At 38.7% G+C, this 18,445-nt stretch overlaps 1 protein-coding gene across 1 annotated transcript in view; it reads right to left on the reverse strand.

Annotated features, from left to right (window-relative positions):
• lrp1bb (low density lipoprotein receptor-related protein 1Bb) overlaps positions 1-18,445 on the reverse strand; it is a 322,619-nt gene that overhangs the window by 162,616 nt on the left and 141,558 nt on the right. Inside the window, exons 23-26 of the mRNA XM_084723927.1 lie at positions 18,067-18,264; positions 16,268-16,472; positions 6,215-6,379; positions 5,638-5,882 (exon numbers count right to left, since the gene is read on the reverse strand). Of these exons, the coding sequence (XP_084580053.1) occupies positions 5,638-5,882; positions 6,215-6,379; positions 16,268-16,472; positions 18,067-18,264 (813 nt within the window). The remainder of the gene's footprint in view (positions 1-5,637; positions 5,883-6,214; positions 6,380-16,267; positions 16,473-18,066; positions 18,265-18,445) is intronic.

Below are 18,445 nucleotides of genomic sequence, written 5' to 3' on the forward strand. Positions count from 1 at the left end.
GCTCCTTTCCACTGAGAGACCTATATTTGTTGTGCTTCCATTTCAAAGACTATCATATTTGTCATGATAATTACAGTGTGCGCTGTATGTTGTTGCTGCATGTAAATAACTGGGTATGTTCTAAATGGCATAAATATTACATTGTTAATGTAAAGCTTTGCACAAACTGAGAATAACAGCTGTAACTGAATTATCTTCAGTTTTCTCTTTCATTCACTTAAAAACAAAAAAAACTTTAGGAGTTTTTTACTAGTTATGAAACACTGGTTACTTGTTATGAAATAGTCTAATACTGATGCCAGTATATGACCTACATAAGCAAACAAGACTATCAGAGAGAAGACCGGCTGGTTCCATATGGTTATTCTTACTGTAACCAGGACAGATTCTCCTTGAAATGGGATCATATACAGACCAGCAGAACCTGTGTTTACATTCTCCCAGGCAAAGTTAGACTGAGAAATACGTCAGCCAGTAAAAAAGAAGCATGAGGAACCTTTTCTTTAGATAAGTTTATTTTTGATGCTGTATTTTGGTCATGGTGATGGAAAAACTTGGCTACTTGCTTGTAGCCACGTTAAAGATCCAGTGTGAAAGACTTGCAGGGATTGATTGGCAGAATATGTCAGAAATTGAATTTAAAATGGAAACCTCGGATGATTATTATAACCATTTTTCATTTTACATCTCATGCTGATTACCATCCAATTGACATTTGTTTATTTTTACATGAATATAAAGTAGTGAAAGGGACAGCTTGTCTATTAACTGGATTTCATGGGATAATTCAAAAGTCAGTAACCGAGAGCTATTTCAAACACTTTTTCTGTATAATACAGTACAGTAGGTGGTGTACATAAAGCATCGAGTTAAGCTCAACAATGCATTTGACATCTTTTGAACCTGAGGTCGGATCAGCTGGATGCACCACTGGACACCCCAGGAAGACGGGAGGTGAGCAGAGATGAGAGCCATGCTACAGCATGGACTTAAAGGCTGCTCCTTGCAAATGTCTGAAACTGACAAATGGGGCACAAACTGGCCAAGTAACGGGAAATCAGAGACTGTTGTGCCCGAACAGGGAAGCTCTGAATCAGGCTGTTGACGGCTGGATCGCACTTTGAGCTGACAGGATGCAACAGGCAGGTCGAGGGGAGGATGAGGGGAGGAGGACTCTGTTTACACTGATGATGCTTTGTGCACAAATGCAGTCAAAACTGATGGACAATGTTTCTCAGATGTCAGACTTTTAATGTGCAGATTCAAAAACAGCAACACAATTATTTCCTGGGTATGAACATGTATGTATATAAATCTGTATGTGGTTTTATATTTTCAATCTATTCCATTCTGAATCTAAGATCTGTAAATACAGTATGTTGTGTTTGTGTTCAGTATGAAGGATACCACTCTAATGTCTTTGTACAACCCTGTGTTGCACAATGATAATAAATGACCTTGAATCCTTGAAAATAAAAAATAGCTTACTTTCCTTTGGCTGCTGCTTCTTGTTGGTTCGTTTTTGTCAGTTTGTCATAAGATTCAAGGAGGTTTTTATCAGGTGAAAAATGACTTTCTTTTTCCCGTCATGATTTCAAAGTGCATGTAGCACCAGCCTTAAGTAACCAGCCAGAAGCAGACAGGTTACTGCCAGGCAAAATGCACTATCATGGAAGTAAACTAAAGAAAACACAAGAAACAATAGTTTTAATTTTTTCTCCTGTATGTTGTCATGTACTAAAAGACCCAAAATGAACACTGTAAGATGACCACTATACATCATTTGAAAGGAAATGATTTGATCTCAAGTATTTGATCCATTTAAGCGTTGGTTCACCGTAAACATGATCACTATATTCAGTTTACACTGTAATTATAAGTATGTTTTTATTACTGGACAATGAGCTATTTATATCTACAGAGGGCATGAGTCCTCTTCCATGGAGGTCACCATGTTTCACAGTCATGTTTCTACAGTAGTCCAGACAGGACCAAACACTGGCTCTACATACAGCCTTTCATGTTTTTTGCAAATTTTGTGGCCACCCTGGGTGTTCCTACATGGTTAAATGGGAGGGTAAGATGAATCTGCAAGCTCATAGGTAGACGCCACTAAAGTGGCCCTTTATTAAGGGAACAGGATAAATACAAGTAACAGAACTTCTGCTAATAATATCCAAGATTTAAAGTTGAAAGTTCACCCAAAAAATTAAAATTCAGTCATTATCTCGTCACCCTAATGCCGATTGAAGGTCAGGTTTAGTTTTTTAATCCACAAAACACTGCTGGAGTTTCACAGGAAAACAGCGACCTTCAATTGACATCAGCAAACAATGACTGAATTTTCATTTTTGGGTGTCACTTTAATAATGCCTTTAATGACTATGGGAGCATATGTTATAAACTATTATAATGGTGCAATGGCTACACATGTAGGTTTTTTTCGTGAGTCTTTGACTATAATCAACCAATTATCTGCTGTAGCTGTGGGGCCTTGGGGCTGCCAATGTGCCTCCTAATTTGCAAACGCTTGTCACCCATTCTAATGTTAAAACATAGCCTTGTCTTTCAAGTGGCACGTAATGTATTTACAGGCTGTTTATGCCTCGACTGTGGCACCTGCTGAATAGATTCTAAGACCAGCTGCATACTGGTGTTCAGTTCTCCCTTCATCATCCACCCTTTCTTTTTTCTCTGGTCCAGATGTTCAGGGTCTGGTGGAGCATCACATCTCGAGGCCTTGGTTCTGGCTGGAGTGGATAATAGCCAGCTCCCTCCCGCTGAGCTTTTTTTTTAAATAGGATTAGGCACGGTTACTGTCTTCTTTGGGAAAGCTGTCCCCTTTGCTTGCACTTATCTGCGGTGAACAGTCATGAGAATGCAGAATACAGGATGCAAACAAGCAAATTAACTTGTGATGCTCTGGAAGAAGCGGTGGAATCACAGAATAGATGCAAACCCGATTATGACCGTAATAACGCCTATTTAAGGACGGTGGCTTACATATGCAAAAAGCTTAGGAGGATAAAATCGAAACTTGGCAACGCTGAAAAATGCAGTTGCGATAGAAACCCATCCATCAATCAGGTGGTCTTGGCACTAATGGCCCAAATGTTCCATAATCCAGTGTTTTATTTTGGAGGTTCTGCTTTGCAAATCAATCACAAATCAATTTCAAAAGACCTATTAACTGGAAAAAAAAACATAATAAAGCCAACTGGAAACAGATTTCATGCTATTAATTTCAGCCTGGCAATATATCTTGCAAGCTGATCTGCATATCAAATAACGATTGGCTTACATGTGTCGGCCTTCTGTCAGACGGCACATCAGCAGTGTGTCTTCTGTGGTCACAATCTTGGCTTTCTTAGCCTCTCACCAAATTGATTACCTATTTCACTGTGACAGATACAGATTCAGACGCTGTCACTGAAAAGAAATTGCTGGCAATATTAATGAAGTTTCAGAACTATTTCATATATTTCCTGTCACTGCAACACATTATTCACATTACTAATTGATTTGATTATCAGATATGCCACAATTATTCATTGGCAGATGTGGTTTGCATTCTGCTGCTCACTTTATTCAAATTCAGCAGAAAAAAAGAAGAAAAATCTTCAATATAGTGGTATGAGCCAATTATAATAATTTGGATAGTGAGAAAAACACATTCAGAGGTACCATTAACTCAAGCTAGCTAATTCTCTGCATGAGTACCTTTTCAAACACATGCTCACTGACTGACAGGCCAAATGAAGGCAGAAGCAGAAGCTGAAATTAATTACATTATGCTGTTTTTTTTTTTTCTTTTTTTTGGCGTATGGAACATGACAGTGAATCCTATTATAAAAGATAATTTATCCTCAGTCAATATCCTGCAGTGCTGGAGGATTATAGCCGAATTCAATCTGAATTCTTTTTGTTTTTGTCTAAAGTGTGAGACGATGATGTAAGATGATGAGTTCGCACTTTAAACCCCTTTTGTGCACAAGTCTTAAAATGACACAGGCATCCAAATGAAATGGTTTCTGTCTTTTTTTTTTTTTAAATTGCAGTTATTACCCTGGTCTCTTTGAACCGTAAGTCTTTGCAGTACACAATTAGAAGATCAGAGTTAGTTTAAGCGATGCTGAACCATATTTACAAAGACACAGACATGCAGAGGTGGCAAGAGTGCACAAATTCTGTAGTCAGGTATAAATACAGACACCTGTGTACAAATAAACGTTGGTAAAAGTAGAAGTACTGATTCAAATTCTTTGTGCAGGCTCTGAAATGTAATCAAAGTATAAAATTTCCTCTCTGAAGGACATTTCTACCGACTATTTCTGAGCTGACTGAACCTTTTTTGTCTTGTTACATCTTTTATTCGTTTTCATCTGGTTATATTTTTGTCATTTTTCATCTTTTTATATCTTTTTTCATCTTTTTATATCCTTCTTGTTGTATTTTTCTTTGTTACGTGTTTTACATCTTTTCTTTGCTTGTTAAGTCTTGTACATTGTTTTTCTCTTATTACGTTCTTTATGCCATTTGTGACTTGTTTTTTTATTGTCTTATTACATTATTTTCGTGTTGTTACATCTGTTTTTCATTTTGTTACATCTTTTACATCTTTTTTTGTCTTGTTATGTCTTTTTCATCTCGTTACTGCTTTTGTGTTGTTTTTCTTTTGCTTTGGTATGTGTTTTACATCTTTTCTTGGCTTGGCATACAGATTTTGTTTTGTTACTTCTTTTTCATTGTATTACAACTTCTCTGTGGTTTGCATCTTGTTTGGTCTTTATCGTCTTGTTATGTGTTTTATGTTTGTTTTCTTCATATTTCGTTGGTTTTGTCTTGTTACATCTGCATTTTTTGCTTTGTTTCATCTTCTACATCTTTTTTTTGTATTATTGCATCTTTTACCTCATTTTCATCTTGTTATATCTTTTTTGTTTTATGTCTTTCATGCAGTTTACATCTTGTTATATCCGTTGTGTGTAATATGCACTGATGGATACACCAAGGAATCTTCTTTCTTTCTTTCTTTCTTTCTTTCTTTCTTTCTTTCTTTCTTCTTCTTTCCATTTAGGTTGAAAATGTTTTCGTGTGTTGGGGAGGTGGTGCACAGTGACACAGAATAAGAATAATTTTCCCTCAGATGCATTTAAAATAAAGTAATGAGTCTGTTTTGAAAATGTAAAGGGTAAAAAGTACAAATATTAATGTTACAATGTCAGGAGTAAAAGTAAAAAGTTGCAAAGAAAATAAAAACTCAAGTTATGTACAGACACGTGAAAACTCTATGTAAGTACAGTAATGAAGTATTTGTACTTCCCACCTCTGCAGACTTATTAAGGCATGAACAACTTCTGTTACAGAGATAGTGGAATCTTCAACATGGTGTCTGTAATTATGAGATTTGTGCTTTCAAACAGTGTAGTTACAGCTAGATGCTAAATAAAGTAAACCCCCCTTTCCAAGCCTACGCTGATAGCTCTGCTTAAAGGGTTAAATGCCCCTGTGGGAAATAACCCAGGAAAGCACAACTGACAAATTATACATGGACCTGCTTCCAGGGTGCAAAGTGAAATGTCCCTTTTCAGTGAGTCGTCTCATCTCAAAGTGAAAAGCCTGAAAGGCTGTTCTCACCTTGTGGCTGCCTGCTGGGGTGGAAGATCTGCAAGTCAAACGGCTGAGCACTCGTCTTCTGGATGACTGTGACATTTTGCCCGGTCCACTTATTTGCTCTCGCTAAAGTGTTCGTCCTCCAGTCCGTCCAGTAGACGTTGCCTCCAAAGAGGGACACAGCAAAGGGATGGGACAGGTATTCGTGGCCCCTGAGGATCTCAATGACCCCACTTCCATCATAGAGTGCAGAGAAAATTGCGTCGGAGCTGTTCAAAAGAGACCAACACAAAGGGCCATATCAAAGTTTAAACCGCTCTTCACAAGCATTATAGGGAACAGTAGAAGTTGGCAGATCAAAGTGTACCCCACCAGTCCACTGATGGAACTATTAAATTGTTCAAGACCCACTTAAAACCAAATATGGCCATTGTACAAAGATCTCTAAATATTACATGCCCTCCATTATTAAATACCCACTGGGAAAATGGAAATTGAAGTTAAATTTTAACACAGATGGTGAATCTGTCGCTGTATATGATGTCATACATGTATTAAAAGTTAGAAAAGGTGTGAATGCATGAAAAGTCTAATGGTATACCGTGCATCTGTCCAAACAATCCTCTTTTCCAAGTGATCCAGAGTCAGCCCATTAGGCCAGGCGCCGATTTCCATATCTTTGAAGACAATGTGTCGACCTCCCCCACTCATTGATGCAGCCTCAATTCGGGGGAAAGTAGCGTCCCAGTCCGTCCAGAAGAGGATCCTTGGAGCAGAAACCCAAAAGAAAAAAGTTAGTACTGAGGACTGTCTGATTTTATGAAGACAGGCAAAAACATACATGCTGACCAGTTTTAATTACAGCACATGCTATTTGCACGCAGGTTGGAATAGCTGATGTGCCTATTTGCACCAAAATGGAACAACCAAGGTGCCTTTTACAGCTGGATGTTTATAGCCTTGCATGGTAGAAACAAGCACCCAGGTGTCTGTACCTATTTGCACTCAGGGTGTAAATAGCCAATGTGGCTATTTACACTCTCAAAGCAGAGACAGACCATAATTTTCCCCTAAAACTAAGCAATTACTATGTTGTCTAAACCCAAACAAGCAGTTTTTTCATACCATAACCAGGTAGTTTTCTTGCCTAATCCTGAACAAGTAGTTTTTTTCATGACTTAACCAATTAATTTTGTTGCCTAAATCTAACCAAACGGGGACTGAAAACTGAAAATAATAATGAAGAAACTGTAACTAACAGGTAACACTGACATGTAATTTCACAGAATTGCCAAATTACCGCTCTCCAGGGCAGAACTCAAACCCCACTCTCCCACAGGAAAGCCCTGCACTTAACCCATTCATCCACTGTAACCTCTCATCGACAGTGAATTTCTTGCCCTTCATAGCTAAAAAAAATGAGCAGTTGGGTGTGAACAGCTTAATTGCTGCCATTTGCCTATTTGCACCTGTAGACAAGCAGACACTCCATTTCTTTTTTACATAGATCCGCTAAAAAGGGCTGCTGTAATTCTGGAGGAATTCTGTGACCGTTTGTACTTGTCAGTGCTTCTATATGGCAAGACACAGCAATAACATATATAATGCTGTCGTAAATGTATGCATTTACACAGACAGTGGGGTGATGACTGTCCAAGAACAGCACCGGCGATCCAGTGCAACCCTCAACATCTGCGACGGGCCTTGAAATGGGAGGCCATCTGTTTTATTATGACTTTTCACAGCTCAATGAGGCCTGAAAATGAACACTGTCGGTGATGTGACCATCGACAGTATCCTGAACCCGACTCCCATCCAGCAAACATCGCCTCCGTCCTGCTGTGGTCTACAAAGTCAGCGAGAACGAGGGAGAAAATGGGTGCTCAAGCTTAAATCACATACTGACGACAACGAAACAGTGTTAGGAAGAAATATCCTTGTCCAGATCAATAGCCTTATTCACTTGATAAGGCCTCCCTGATCAATGACCCACTCCTTTGAGTGGATTCAAGTAATTAGATTAGAATTATTGCCCTGGAATGGAAATGCGTCTTTAGGCACCAAAAGCACTCATTAATCCTACTCTGTACAGCCATGAAATGTAGTCATCCTCCCAAATGTGAAAGAGTACTATAGGAGAGAGTGCATGAGCAGATTACTCATTTCTTAAGAGTGTTAAATTGATTTTAGGAATGTCTGGGCTTTGCTTTAATCTGAAATATACTGGCCACAGTATGCAACCACTGGCTAGTTCTCAGATGCATTTTACAAAGTAATTTATCCAAATGTGAAATACTAGCAGCACACCGACAGCAGAGAAAATTGATTCCGTTTTTTTCTTTCGTATAATTTGTAATACAGAACATCATCTAAGAACATATTATTCTGCAGATAGGAACGGCATAAAATCTCTCGAGTGTGTTTCCAGCGCTGCAGTACACATTCAGAGAAAATAAACAGCCACTCATTTCAATTAATAGATAATTACTTTGTCATTACTCTCTAATTAACATAGGTACACAAATTATTAATTTAATTTGTATCTTTAATAAATATGTATACAAATCTTATTAAACTGGAAAAGTACCTGGGTGGACCAAAATTTAACCTGACTGATTTTTTAAGATGGTTCAAGGGCTGGTTCAAGTTCTTTTAAATGATGGTGTATAAGGTACTTATCCATATTCAGCGTATTATGTACAGGAGTACAAGTGTAGGACGCTAAGCAATGTAAGCTGCCTATCCAACTAAAAAATGAACCATCAAAAAAGAAATATTTGTGTATAATTGTAAACTGTATTTAAAATATTTTCCCTGCTTTACTTTGGCCTCTCCAAATGCACCAGACTCCACTGGAAAAAACAGTAATTTTACCTCACAAGAACACAGGGGTTTCTGGGATAGCGCTGCCTCCTTAGGTTAGTTTGTGTTATTGTGTGACTTTGGCATTTAAAAAGGTAAGTTCAGATTCACTTAAGTCACACAAAAACACAAACAAACTAACAGATGAAGCCAGCAACTCCTGTGTTCTGTGAGGTAAAATTATTGGTTTTGCCAATGGAGTCTGGCCAAATGAGCAAGACAGGAATATTTGGTTTTTATAATGACTGTTTTCTATGGGAAAAGGCTGTCTGAAGGGAAGGTAAAGTGCTGACGTTTTTCCAAACATACTGTACAAACTGTACAAACATATCAATTGATATAGATTTTTTTAAGGTGTGCCTTTTTTTTAAGTGGCTAAAGTCTTAGCTTACGTGCTGGTTCTTCTCTCTGCTTCTCCAAAACTGGGGCACCATCTTCTTAATTAATATTGGCTATTCAGAAGTACTTCACACAACCCCTCTTGAAATAATCCAAACTATCCCTTTAATGTGAATAAACATAGTTATGATAAGTCACATATGGGAGGATGCAACACACCTGGGAGGCATCAGGGAGCATCTATTGAGATGTTGAGTTGTGCTGAGAAGCTCCCACAAGGATGAAATTTTTTCTTTTTTCTTTTTTTTTTTTTTTACCACATCATAAAATTAAACTCTAGCTGCCTTCATGAAGAGAGGAACAGGGTGGGAAGAGATGGCTACCATCACCACCAGCAGCCTCGCTTAAGGATGTCACAAGTGTGACACAGATTTCAGTCCTGTGGCTCTTTCTGCAAACCAGGGACACAAACTGCTCTTACAGGGGACGAACAGGTACGTCAGACTTGCAGAACTCAGGACCAGGCTCTGATGTTGTGGGCATGTTACGTGGATTTGTTTTTAAAATCTTCAAACGTTTCACTGGGTGAAAATAAGAACAAGTCTCAATTATTTCCCTTACATAAAACAAGACGTAGCCAGTGTGCACAGTTCAGATGATGCAACCCAGTGACATCATTACAAAACTGAGTGAAAAATTTTCCTCAAAGATTTCTTAAAACAAGATCAAAGTACATATTATGTTTGGCTGAGTTTAACAACACAGTGTTATCACAAGACATTACGCAGTTCAACTGCACACACACCATCACAGGCCTGTAATACAGAAAACAAAGACTACAAACTACAGCATCGCTCCACTAAATATTTATTTACTATTCATATCAAAAGCAAGGCTGTGTGTGGGGCAAATGCATTGGATGGAGAGTCGATGTACAATCATGCTCGTGTAATTGTAACCTCAGGTACATCGAGGACCTTGCTGTTCCATCCACCCTTCTCCAGCCAGGCTCTTACACACTGCACTGACATGGACATGATCCTTCACCAGCTTCATCACCTATTTCCACCGAAAACCACTGAAAGTTATGTTTGATGATGCGCCTGGCCAAGACGGAGCTGCTGGGAAGTGAAACTGGGTCTCTGCAGAGGTGGGTGAGAGCTTTTGCTCTACCACACTCGGTGCCCCTTAAATTTTTAAAAATCACTACCTCTCCTGGCAGAGCTCATTTCTCTGACTTAGAGCAGCTGCTGCTAAGCAACAATTCTTACCTGCATGATGTGCTTAAACAATACTCAATAGTCAATAAAAGGGATGTAATTCAAAAAGCATTCTAATTTCATTGACTTTTACACTTCGGTATAGTTGCATTAAGAAACCCACCAGAGAGTAGTTGCATTGTTGTAAACGCAAGAACCCAAAAAGAAACAAAGTGCACAGGGACACCTTGGGCTCTGCAAAATAAATTGAATATATTGAACAGATAGTAGGTGTAAATTAATGTGTAATATAGCAGATGACCATATTGTGATACTCAAGTTTGCAGTATTTCACCTGGTCACTGTTGAGGGACGGTTACTTTACTGTAGTCAAACATAAAGTGTGTAGATGAGCTCAGATTGCAGAATAATCCTAGCTGCTAACTAGCGCACTCATTTTCATTTCAAACCCATGGTGGTAAATAAAGGAAATAACAAAAATATGTCAGATGTACCGAATTCATTTGTGTGGAACCCGTAAAAACTAGTCCAACCTAAAATCCTAATTCAATTGATTTAACTTAAATTTATTAAGTCCATATAAGATAACTGACTTAATTTTACTGACTGACTTAATCTGTTGTTGATCAGAAGTCATTTTATTTTGTTGGCTCAGCTGACATTGTATTACTACAATACAGTTTTTTTTTAGTTAGATGATAATGTTTTTTTAACTAACCTACTACAATTTTGTGGAACCTTTTGATTAAATAAATTCAATCAAAGTCAGTGTTTCAAGTTTTTGACTGTAGGCCTCCTTGTTCCTGTAAAGAAAAGCTCGGCTGCTAACAGGAGCCCTTTATCTGCTCACCAGAGGTGGAAAGAATATTTGAGTCCTTAACAAAAAGTACAGTGTGAAAATACTCCTGCATTCTAAACCCACCTAAGGCAAAAAATATTTAATTTAATGAATATTACAGTTGCATTAATGTGTCTGTGTTTGCTGCATTTTATTGCTGTAGATGTTTCAGGTTGTGCTAATTTCAGCTACTTTATTTGCTTCATATCCTACAAAATCCTTGCATGTTTGCACAGTTTGAGAATGTTATTTTAGAAAAATTTGCTATCCTGAGAAACACATTTCATATTGCAGAATAGCCTCAAATATTTTTTGAGATATTATTTCTAAGCCACATTGCCCAGCTCCAGGTACATCTACTGCCTAGTAATTGAAATCGGCCTTTGGGAAATTGCAATACAAGGAAATAGAAAAGAAAAAAGAAAAACATCCAAGTAGTAACACTGTCATTATTTCAATAACTATAATTGAAAAAAAGGTGGATGACTCGACTATAATGGTCTAACTGAAATACATTTTTCAAGTCAAGGCAAACTATTATCACTGTAACAACAGTACGGACACTGGAGAGAACGTTGGTCAGTGTGGTCAAACAGCATTTATAATGGAAATATGTGTACAATAAAATACTGTAGGAGACAAAGTATTTCACACTGTGTTCTATAGTCTCTTCAGTTCTACCACTAACAATGCAGGAACACATACGTCCTTGTATCATGCCGTAAGTCTTCCTTACATGAACAACCTTGGGATGCTACAATATAATAAGAAGTCCTACAAAACAATGCAAGTGTGTGAGGAGTCAAGCTCTTGTTGCACATTTATGTTTTTCACAATTAATCTTCATTTATTAAACCTGTTTTCTGTGAATCATGAATATATTGATACCATATACAGATGTCAAACGAGACATATTTTACATCAAACACCTGACGCCTCACCAGTATGTCCATGTCTTTAATAAACTACTGATATTATGTTGACTCCAATAAGAATTTGTGCTCCACTGCCAGATTAATTTAATTTGAGTGAGAATTAAAAGCTTGGTCATGTCTCATTCATTAGCTGGAAGGACATAAAACGCTGCATGGATATGAATCCCAGCCATGTGAGATGGAACTAATTTTCAGTGAGGGATGGTCCTGCACACGAAAATACATATTTTTAATACTTTTTTCAATTTTATTTTAGACTGTCCCCTGTGTGAAAATAAACATAGAATTTAAGAGCTGACAATTTTCTGTGGGATCTATCTGCCCCACAAATTAACATCGGTCACCGCTTTTTCTTTTATCTGCGCCTCACACGAGTGGAGAGTGGATCGATGGCTCACATGAGGACATCGTGACTCATTTGATACAAAATTATCTAAACCAAGTGTAAAAGAGTGCACTGACCCATGTGCATGTGACCTTTGTCCATGCCCGCACTGCAGGAGCGGATTTGAACCATAACAGATTACAACAAGAATCTACAGATGAGTTGTTCAAATCATTTATCAAAGTTTGCTCCGTCCCCCCACGGACCTTCATCCACCTCCCCACGGACCTCCATCCGCCTCCCCACGGACCTCCATCCGCCTCCCCACGGACCTCCATCCACCTCCCCACAGACCTCCACCCGCCTGTGGTCCTCAGTCTGATCTGAGAACCAAAATAGTTTTAAATAGACATAGAAAAGCTGAATTTTACTACAGTGAAAACACTGAACATAAAACTTAGAAGTATTTATTTTTTAGAGTTAGTAGTGCTGCAGTTAATACTGTCACCTAACAGCAAGAAGGTTCTAGATCAGGGGTCAGCAAACCAAAACAGAAAACAAAAATCTGTCGGGTGCTTATTTTCTTCCTTAAGATTTGGTATCTGAAACAGAAAAACTTGTTCATGCTTTCATTTTCAGCAGGCTGGACTATTGTAACGGTGTCTTCACAGGTCTGAGTAAAAAATCAATCAGACAACTGCAGCTCGTCCAGAACGCTGCTGCCAGAATCCTCACCAACACCAAGAGAGTGGAGCACATTACACCAGTGCTTAAATCATTGCACTGGCTTCCCGTGTGTCAAAGGATAGACTTTAAAATCTTGTTACTAGTTTACAAAGCACTAAATGGTCTCGGGCCTAAATATATCTCTGATTTGCTTATACGTTATGAAGCACCAAGACCCCTCAGATCATCTGGAACAGGTTTGCTCAGTGTTCCCAGGATCAGAACCAAACAAGGTGAAGCAGCCTTTAGTTTCTGTGCTCCCTACCTGTGGAACAAACTTCCAGAACACCTGAGGTCAGCTGAAACTGTCGGTTTATTTAAATCAGGTCTTAAAACATTACTGTTTACTGCAGCTTACCAGTGAAGTGGATACATTACATATTTTTAGGATAATCTGTAGCTATTGTTTTTATATTTGTCTGCTGTCGCTTTTGTTTTATGTCTGCTTCTTTATTTATATGCATTTCTGTAATGTTTTAAACTATTTATTGTCCTGCTTTTAGCTTTGTTTTTAATTATCTCAAATGCAATTTTAATGCTCTTTTATTGTTTCTAATTTAATGCATTTTCAAGTTCTGTAAAGCACCTTGAATTGCCTTGTGTATGAATGGTGCTATATAAATAAAATTGCCTTGCCTTGCCATCTGTAGCTCATCGACTGGGAGACTCAAGACCAGCTACTGGAAAAATTAAGAAAAAAAGGCACTGAGCTGTAGATGCAAGCTATGATGCAAATTTTACAGAAAACACTTTCGGTTTAATTTGGTATGTTCACGTTTTTATCGTTGTAGAGCAGAAAGATCACTTTAGGGTTACAGCAATCATTAATGGAAAATGCACATATTGTTCTTTAAAGCCACATAGAGCCACTGGATATTCAGCTCCAGAGCTGCAGGTTGCAGACCCTCGTTCTAGGTGTTAACCTGCTGGCTGGTGTTCCAGTTTCCTCCCACAGTCCAAATGTTGGGTTAATTGGCGACTTTAAATTGCTTAAACAGTCGTCTGTGTCTATGTGTCAGCCCTGTGATTGACTGGTGACCTGTCCAGGGTGCACTCTGCCAAGCTCCCACTGACTCTCTGCCTAAAGGATAAGTGGGTATAGCTAATGGATAATGGATGTTTATCTTCCATTAACTACAATGAAAAAAATGCTGAACAATTATGATGTATTGTAATGCGCTTCCCACGAGGCTCTATAAAACCTTTGACCGCTCAGTAAATCTCATTAACAGATTAAAAATTAAGAAACATTCAGTAAAACACACACATACAGACAAATACAGATTAGTGAACGCACACGCCACATGCACGCGCAACCCTGCAATGCTTGTAAAATGAAATATGTTTCCAGTTCTTGTCAAGGGGATAGATTATTCAAAACAGGGTTGTATGAGGTACATGTCCATAGTCAGTGTATTACCTACAGTAGATGCTGGTTGACACAACACAGTTTGGAAAAGCAGACAACAGCAGCGAGAAAACGTAACAGACTCTGGTTGAACAAAAGAGAGCGACGTTTGGCTTAACAACAGCAGTTTCTTGTTAGAAAAGGGTGTCTGGCAGCAAGGTAAAGCATTGAAAATATTCTAAATACAGCATGTCCTTCAACTGATATTGATTTTTTTTTATATTGCCCCTTTAACTTCCCCTTAAAAGAGTTAAATAAGTTAGTGCATCAGCTACCTAAGATACCTAAGAAGAAGGCATAGCAATGGTTCTGGTCCTGCATCATGCAAGTCTGATGTGAGGATTTTCTTCTTTGTCCCTCGTTCCTCTTTATCCAGTTCAGTTTAAATTATAAAGGCTGGATGCTTAAGTTTTAAAATGTTCACCAGTCTGAACAACATACATCAGATCCTCCCAGATGTGTTGCATCAGTGGCTAGTAGGGCTGGGTAGCAGGGTACTTTTATGTAAGGACTACCAAGTACCAGTTCATATCAAATCAAAATTTCGATACCGTAGAGCACATCTGAGTTTCAGAATAATGCGGAACACAGAGAAAAAGAGAGACAGAGACGTCACTCCTGCAGCCTGTGGTGCTGAAAGTGGTTCCAAGTGTGAAAAGCAATGCTGCTGAGGGCGACACGTCCAAGCAAACATAAAATATATCTAAGAGCTGAAAAGTGAACCGTGTTTAGCCTGAAAGCAAAGTCCCCTGCAGCACTTGCGGCTAATGTTAGCACGCCTGCTGCTAACGCCTAAACCAGTGTAGCTTAACCCTGCGAGTACAACAAAACTTTAAGTGAAGCAACATCTTCAGGCATTTAATTAGCGAGTTAGATAAGTTGTTTATGGAGATAATTGAGCTTTTTCTTATGGTTTTGGTTAGGGTTAGTCTTGGCTTACCATTTTTAATAGCCCTAAGGAACTCTTAGCCACCGGCTGTGGCCGAAATTCCTTACCAACATGCTATTTAGCACGCTAAAACAATATGTGACATTAATTAGTATGTCCAAAAAGTATGAAACCAGTATGTCAATCGTGCATTATACATGAGGAAACACTATAGTATGCATGCACTATGGTGGTAACAAAAACAACAACAAAAGAAATTTCCTCCTAAATAAAACTGTAAATTGTAAACAACAACAGGAAGAATAAGAGGACAGATATTCCATATGCCTCCTCCGAGACACTAACATGTTAAATGCCCCGTGAAAGACTGAGAGAGAAGAGAGGGATTTCATTTTGTGTGCAAAATAATTCTGAATGAATAACAAAATGTTCTAAATAAATAACACAATAATAATGTTGAAATCGAGAAGATTGGATAACCCTCATGGCTAGTAAAGAGACAAACCTGTTAGCCCTGCTGTGACACCGACCAACAACCTAAATTAGCAAAAGCATGTCATGACAACTGTCATACGAAGAAACAGAAAGTGTAATCAGTGCACTGTAATAGATACTGTGTTCTCTCTGAAGTCTAGCTTGCTGCCACTTCAGAGCCACAGATCAATCTACAAACACTCTCCCCATGTCTCTCAGCGGGATAAACAACCATGATTTGGAAAATTGGCCCCGAGGGGAATGATGCACAAATAAAAACAAAACATATTTTGGGCTTTTTGTTTGAAGGTCTTGCTTAAAATGTTTTAAAGAAGAACATTACCGGAGAACAAGAGTGACAGGGTAGTAAAGCGTATAAAGCAGGAGAAATGGTTGGGGGGGTATTAGCTACATCAGTTGTCATTACTGAAATGGAGCACACAGCGCTGTTATTGATGTACTCTATATCTGCTGCTGTAATGGACCTTAACACAGCAGACATCTTCATACATCAAGGCAGATGTGGAAGTGAGAAATACAAGGAGGTTGTAATTTTACTTTATTCCAATAATCTCACTGGCTGATGGATAGCACAGCTAGCAGCAGGCTCTCTATGTGGGAGTCGGTGCATAACGTACCCCTGCCCCGGGTCGAGAGCGATGGCCCGTGGATGCTCCATCCCTCCGGCGATCAGTGTGGTGCGCATATCTCCGTTAAGCTTGGCCACCTCAATCTGGTCCAGATTGCTGTCAATCCAGTAGAGTTTCCCTGTGATCCAGTCCACAGCCAGGCCCTCCGGGGTGGCCAGACCGTGCTGCACGACCACCTCAATCCCTGTCACCCCTGAAACAACAGGAACAACAGCAAACAGCATCACTATGTAGCAGGGCTCTGGCGCATTTTTCATTTCAAAATTCAACACTTTTTAAGACATTGTAGTTTTTTTTCAGACCATATTTGACATCTGGCTTTCCTTTCTCTTTTGGAATCCTTTGCAAACCTGCAAACTTTGCAAGCTTTACATTTGGGATTGTCAAGCCAGTCTTCAGAAAACTTGCATTTACCCATTGTGGCTGTTGCATCCTATGCAGAAAGGTAGAAACTAAGCTGTGCACCTATACTAGTATGAGGCCTATTTTCTCTTACCATATTGAATAAATATTATATTATTGTCCACCCATATCATGAAAAACACTCAATTTATGTTTAGAAATTCAGAATTTTATATTTTAGAAAGCAGAATAGAGGCAATGGTCTAGAAACGCATACAGTGTTTTCTTTTTTCATACTTACCCAGACCTGCAAATGATTAAAATCACTTTCCATACATCTTCTCATTCAATGTTTTTTCTTTATTCGTATTATTTTTATGCATTGTATATTAATTCCGAAGACATCAAAACTATGAAATGTGTAATTATATGGAAGTATGTAGTAGGTAAAAACAATGTGAAAATAAGGCAGAAATATGTATTTGCTTTTTAGAATTTGTCTTCTGTACTTGAAATCAAAGATTTTAAAATATTGTCTTTAATTGCAAGTGCAGAGGAGAGTTTGCAAGAGTTTTTTTTACTTTTACCCATGGTCTTCTCCTGTGTGCCCGTTTACCTGCAAGTGTGCAAAACATTTTTGCTTTTTGATATTTTAGATTCTTTAAAAGTAGCCAAATTTTGCTTTGATGAAAGCTGTGCACACTGTTGATATAATCTGAACCATTTCCTATGAAAATAAAGAAAAAACATTGAATGAAAAATGTTCCCAAATGTTTGACTGGTGCTGTACACGGCAGTCAAGGGGCAGTATTGGCGGTTGGTGTCTCTTTACACTGCTCAGGAAAAGATTCTCAAAGCAGAGGAGAAAACTCCTGGAGGAGAAAGCTCCTCCGTATAAAGAAGATTGCTTTCCACAGGGTTCCATTAAGCACGGTAAAAGGGTTTTCCCACAATATTTATAATCTAGCTATTTACAATTATTCTCTGATGCTGAGGCTTTTATGTGTGTCTCACAAAAGGGTGTGATAGGTGCTGCTAAGAGGTGATTTCTATGGCTCCGCAGAGAGAAATAAAGGCAAGAGAAGCCAGTGAATGTACTGCCACCTACAAAAATACAGAGCAAAGGAGAAGTTCTGATTCATCATTTTCGGAGGGGGGGATACTGTAACTGAAGACTTTTGGTCCAGCAGTATTTTTTCAGCTCTGGTCAACCAGAGATAAATTTTCCCGGGAGAGACAATATCAGTGCACAGTATCAGAGTTGAGTATGTGTCAAGACAGTAAAATAAAACAGAGCGTTATCACCAGCAGTGTCTTAGACTTCCATTACAGCTGCTGTACAGATGAGCAAGACATGACTCTCTTTAGCCAATACATCACAGCAGTCTTTAGATATATATCAAATGTTTGTGTACATGGCCATGTGTACTCATGCGTGCACATACCGCCAGACTCGGAGAGCCTTCCCCTGTAGATCTTATCCTCCACCACATCTGTCCAGTAAAGGAGGCTGCGATTAAAGTGGAAGTCTAGTGCGATGGTGTTCCTCAGCCCCGGCACCAGCAGGCTGTAGTCCCGCTTATGAAGGTCTATTCGTCTTATCTCGTGCCGGATTGAGAAAATGATGAAAGCCTCGAAGGGATCTGGCCAAGGCGGGAGAGAGGAAACAAACACAGTATTTTTATAGTAGTGCCACAGCTGAGCGATGCTTTGGTCCTCGTCTCCAACAGGAGCGCAACTGGAAAGAGTTTTTTTTAGAAATTTTGTTGTCAAATGTTTAAAAAATTCCATGCCATGAACAGTCCGCCTTAAAAAAAATCCTCA

This window comes from Lutjanus erythropterus, chromosome 8 (assembly GCF_056507025.1).
Source record: "Lutjanus erythropterus isolate fLutEry1 chromosome 8, fLutEry1.hap2, whole genome shotgun sequence".
NCBI lineage: Eukaryota > Metazoa > Chordata > Actinopteri > Lutjaniformes > Lutjanidae > Lutjanus > Lutjanus erythropterus.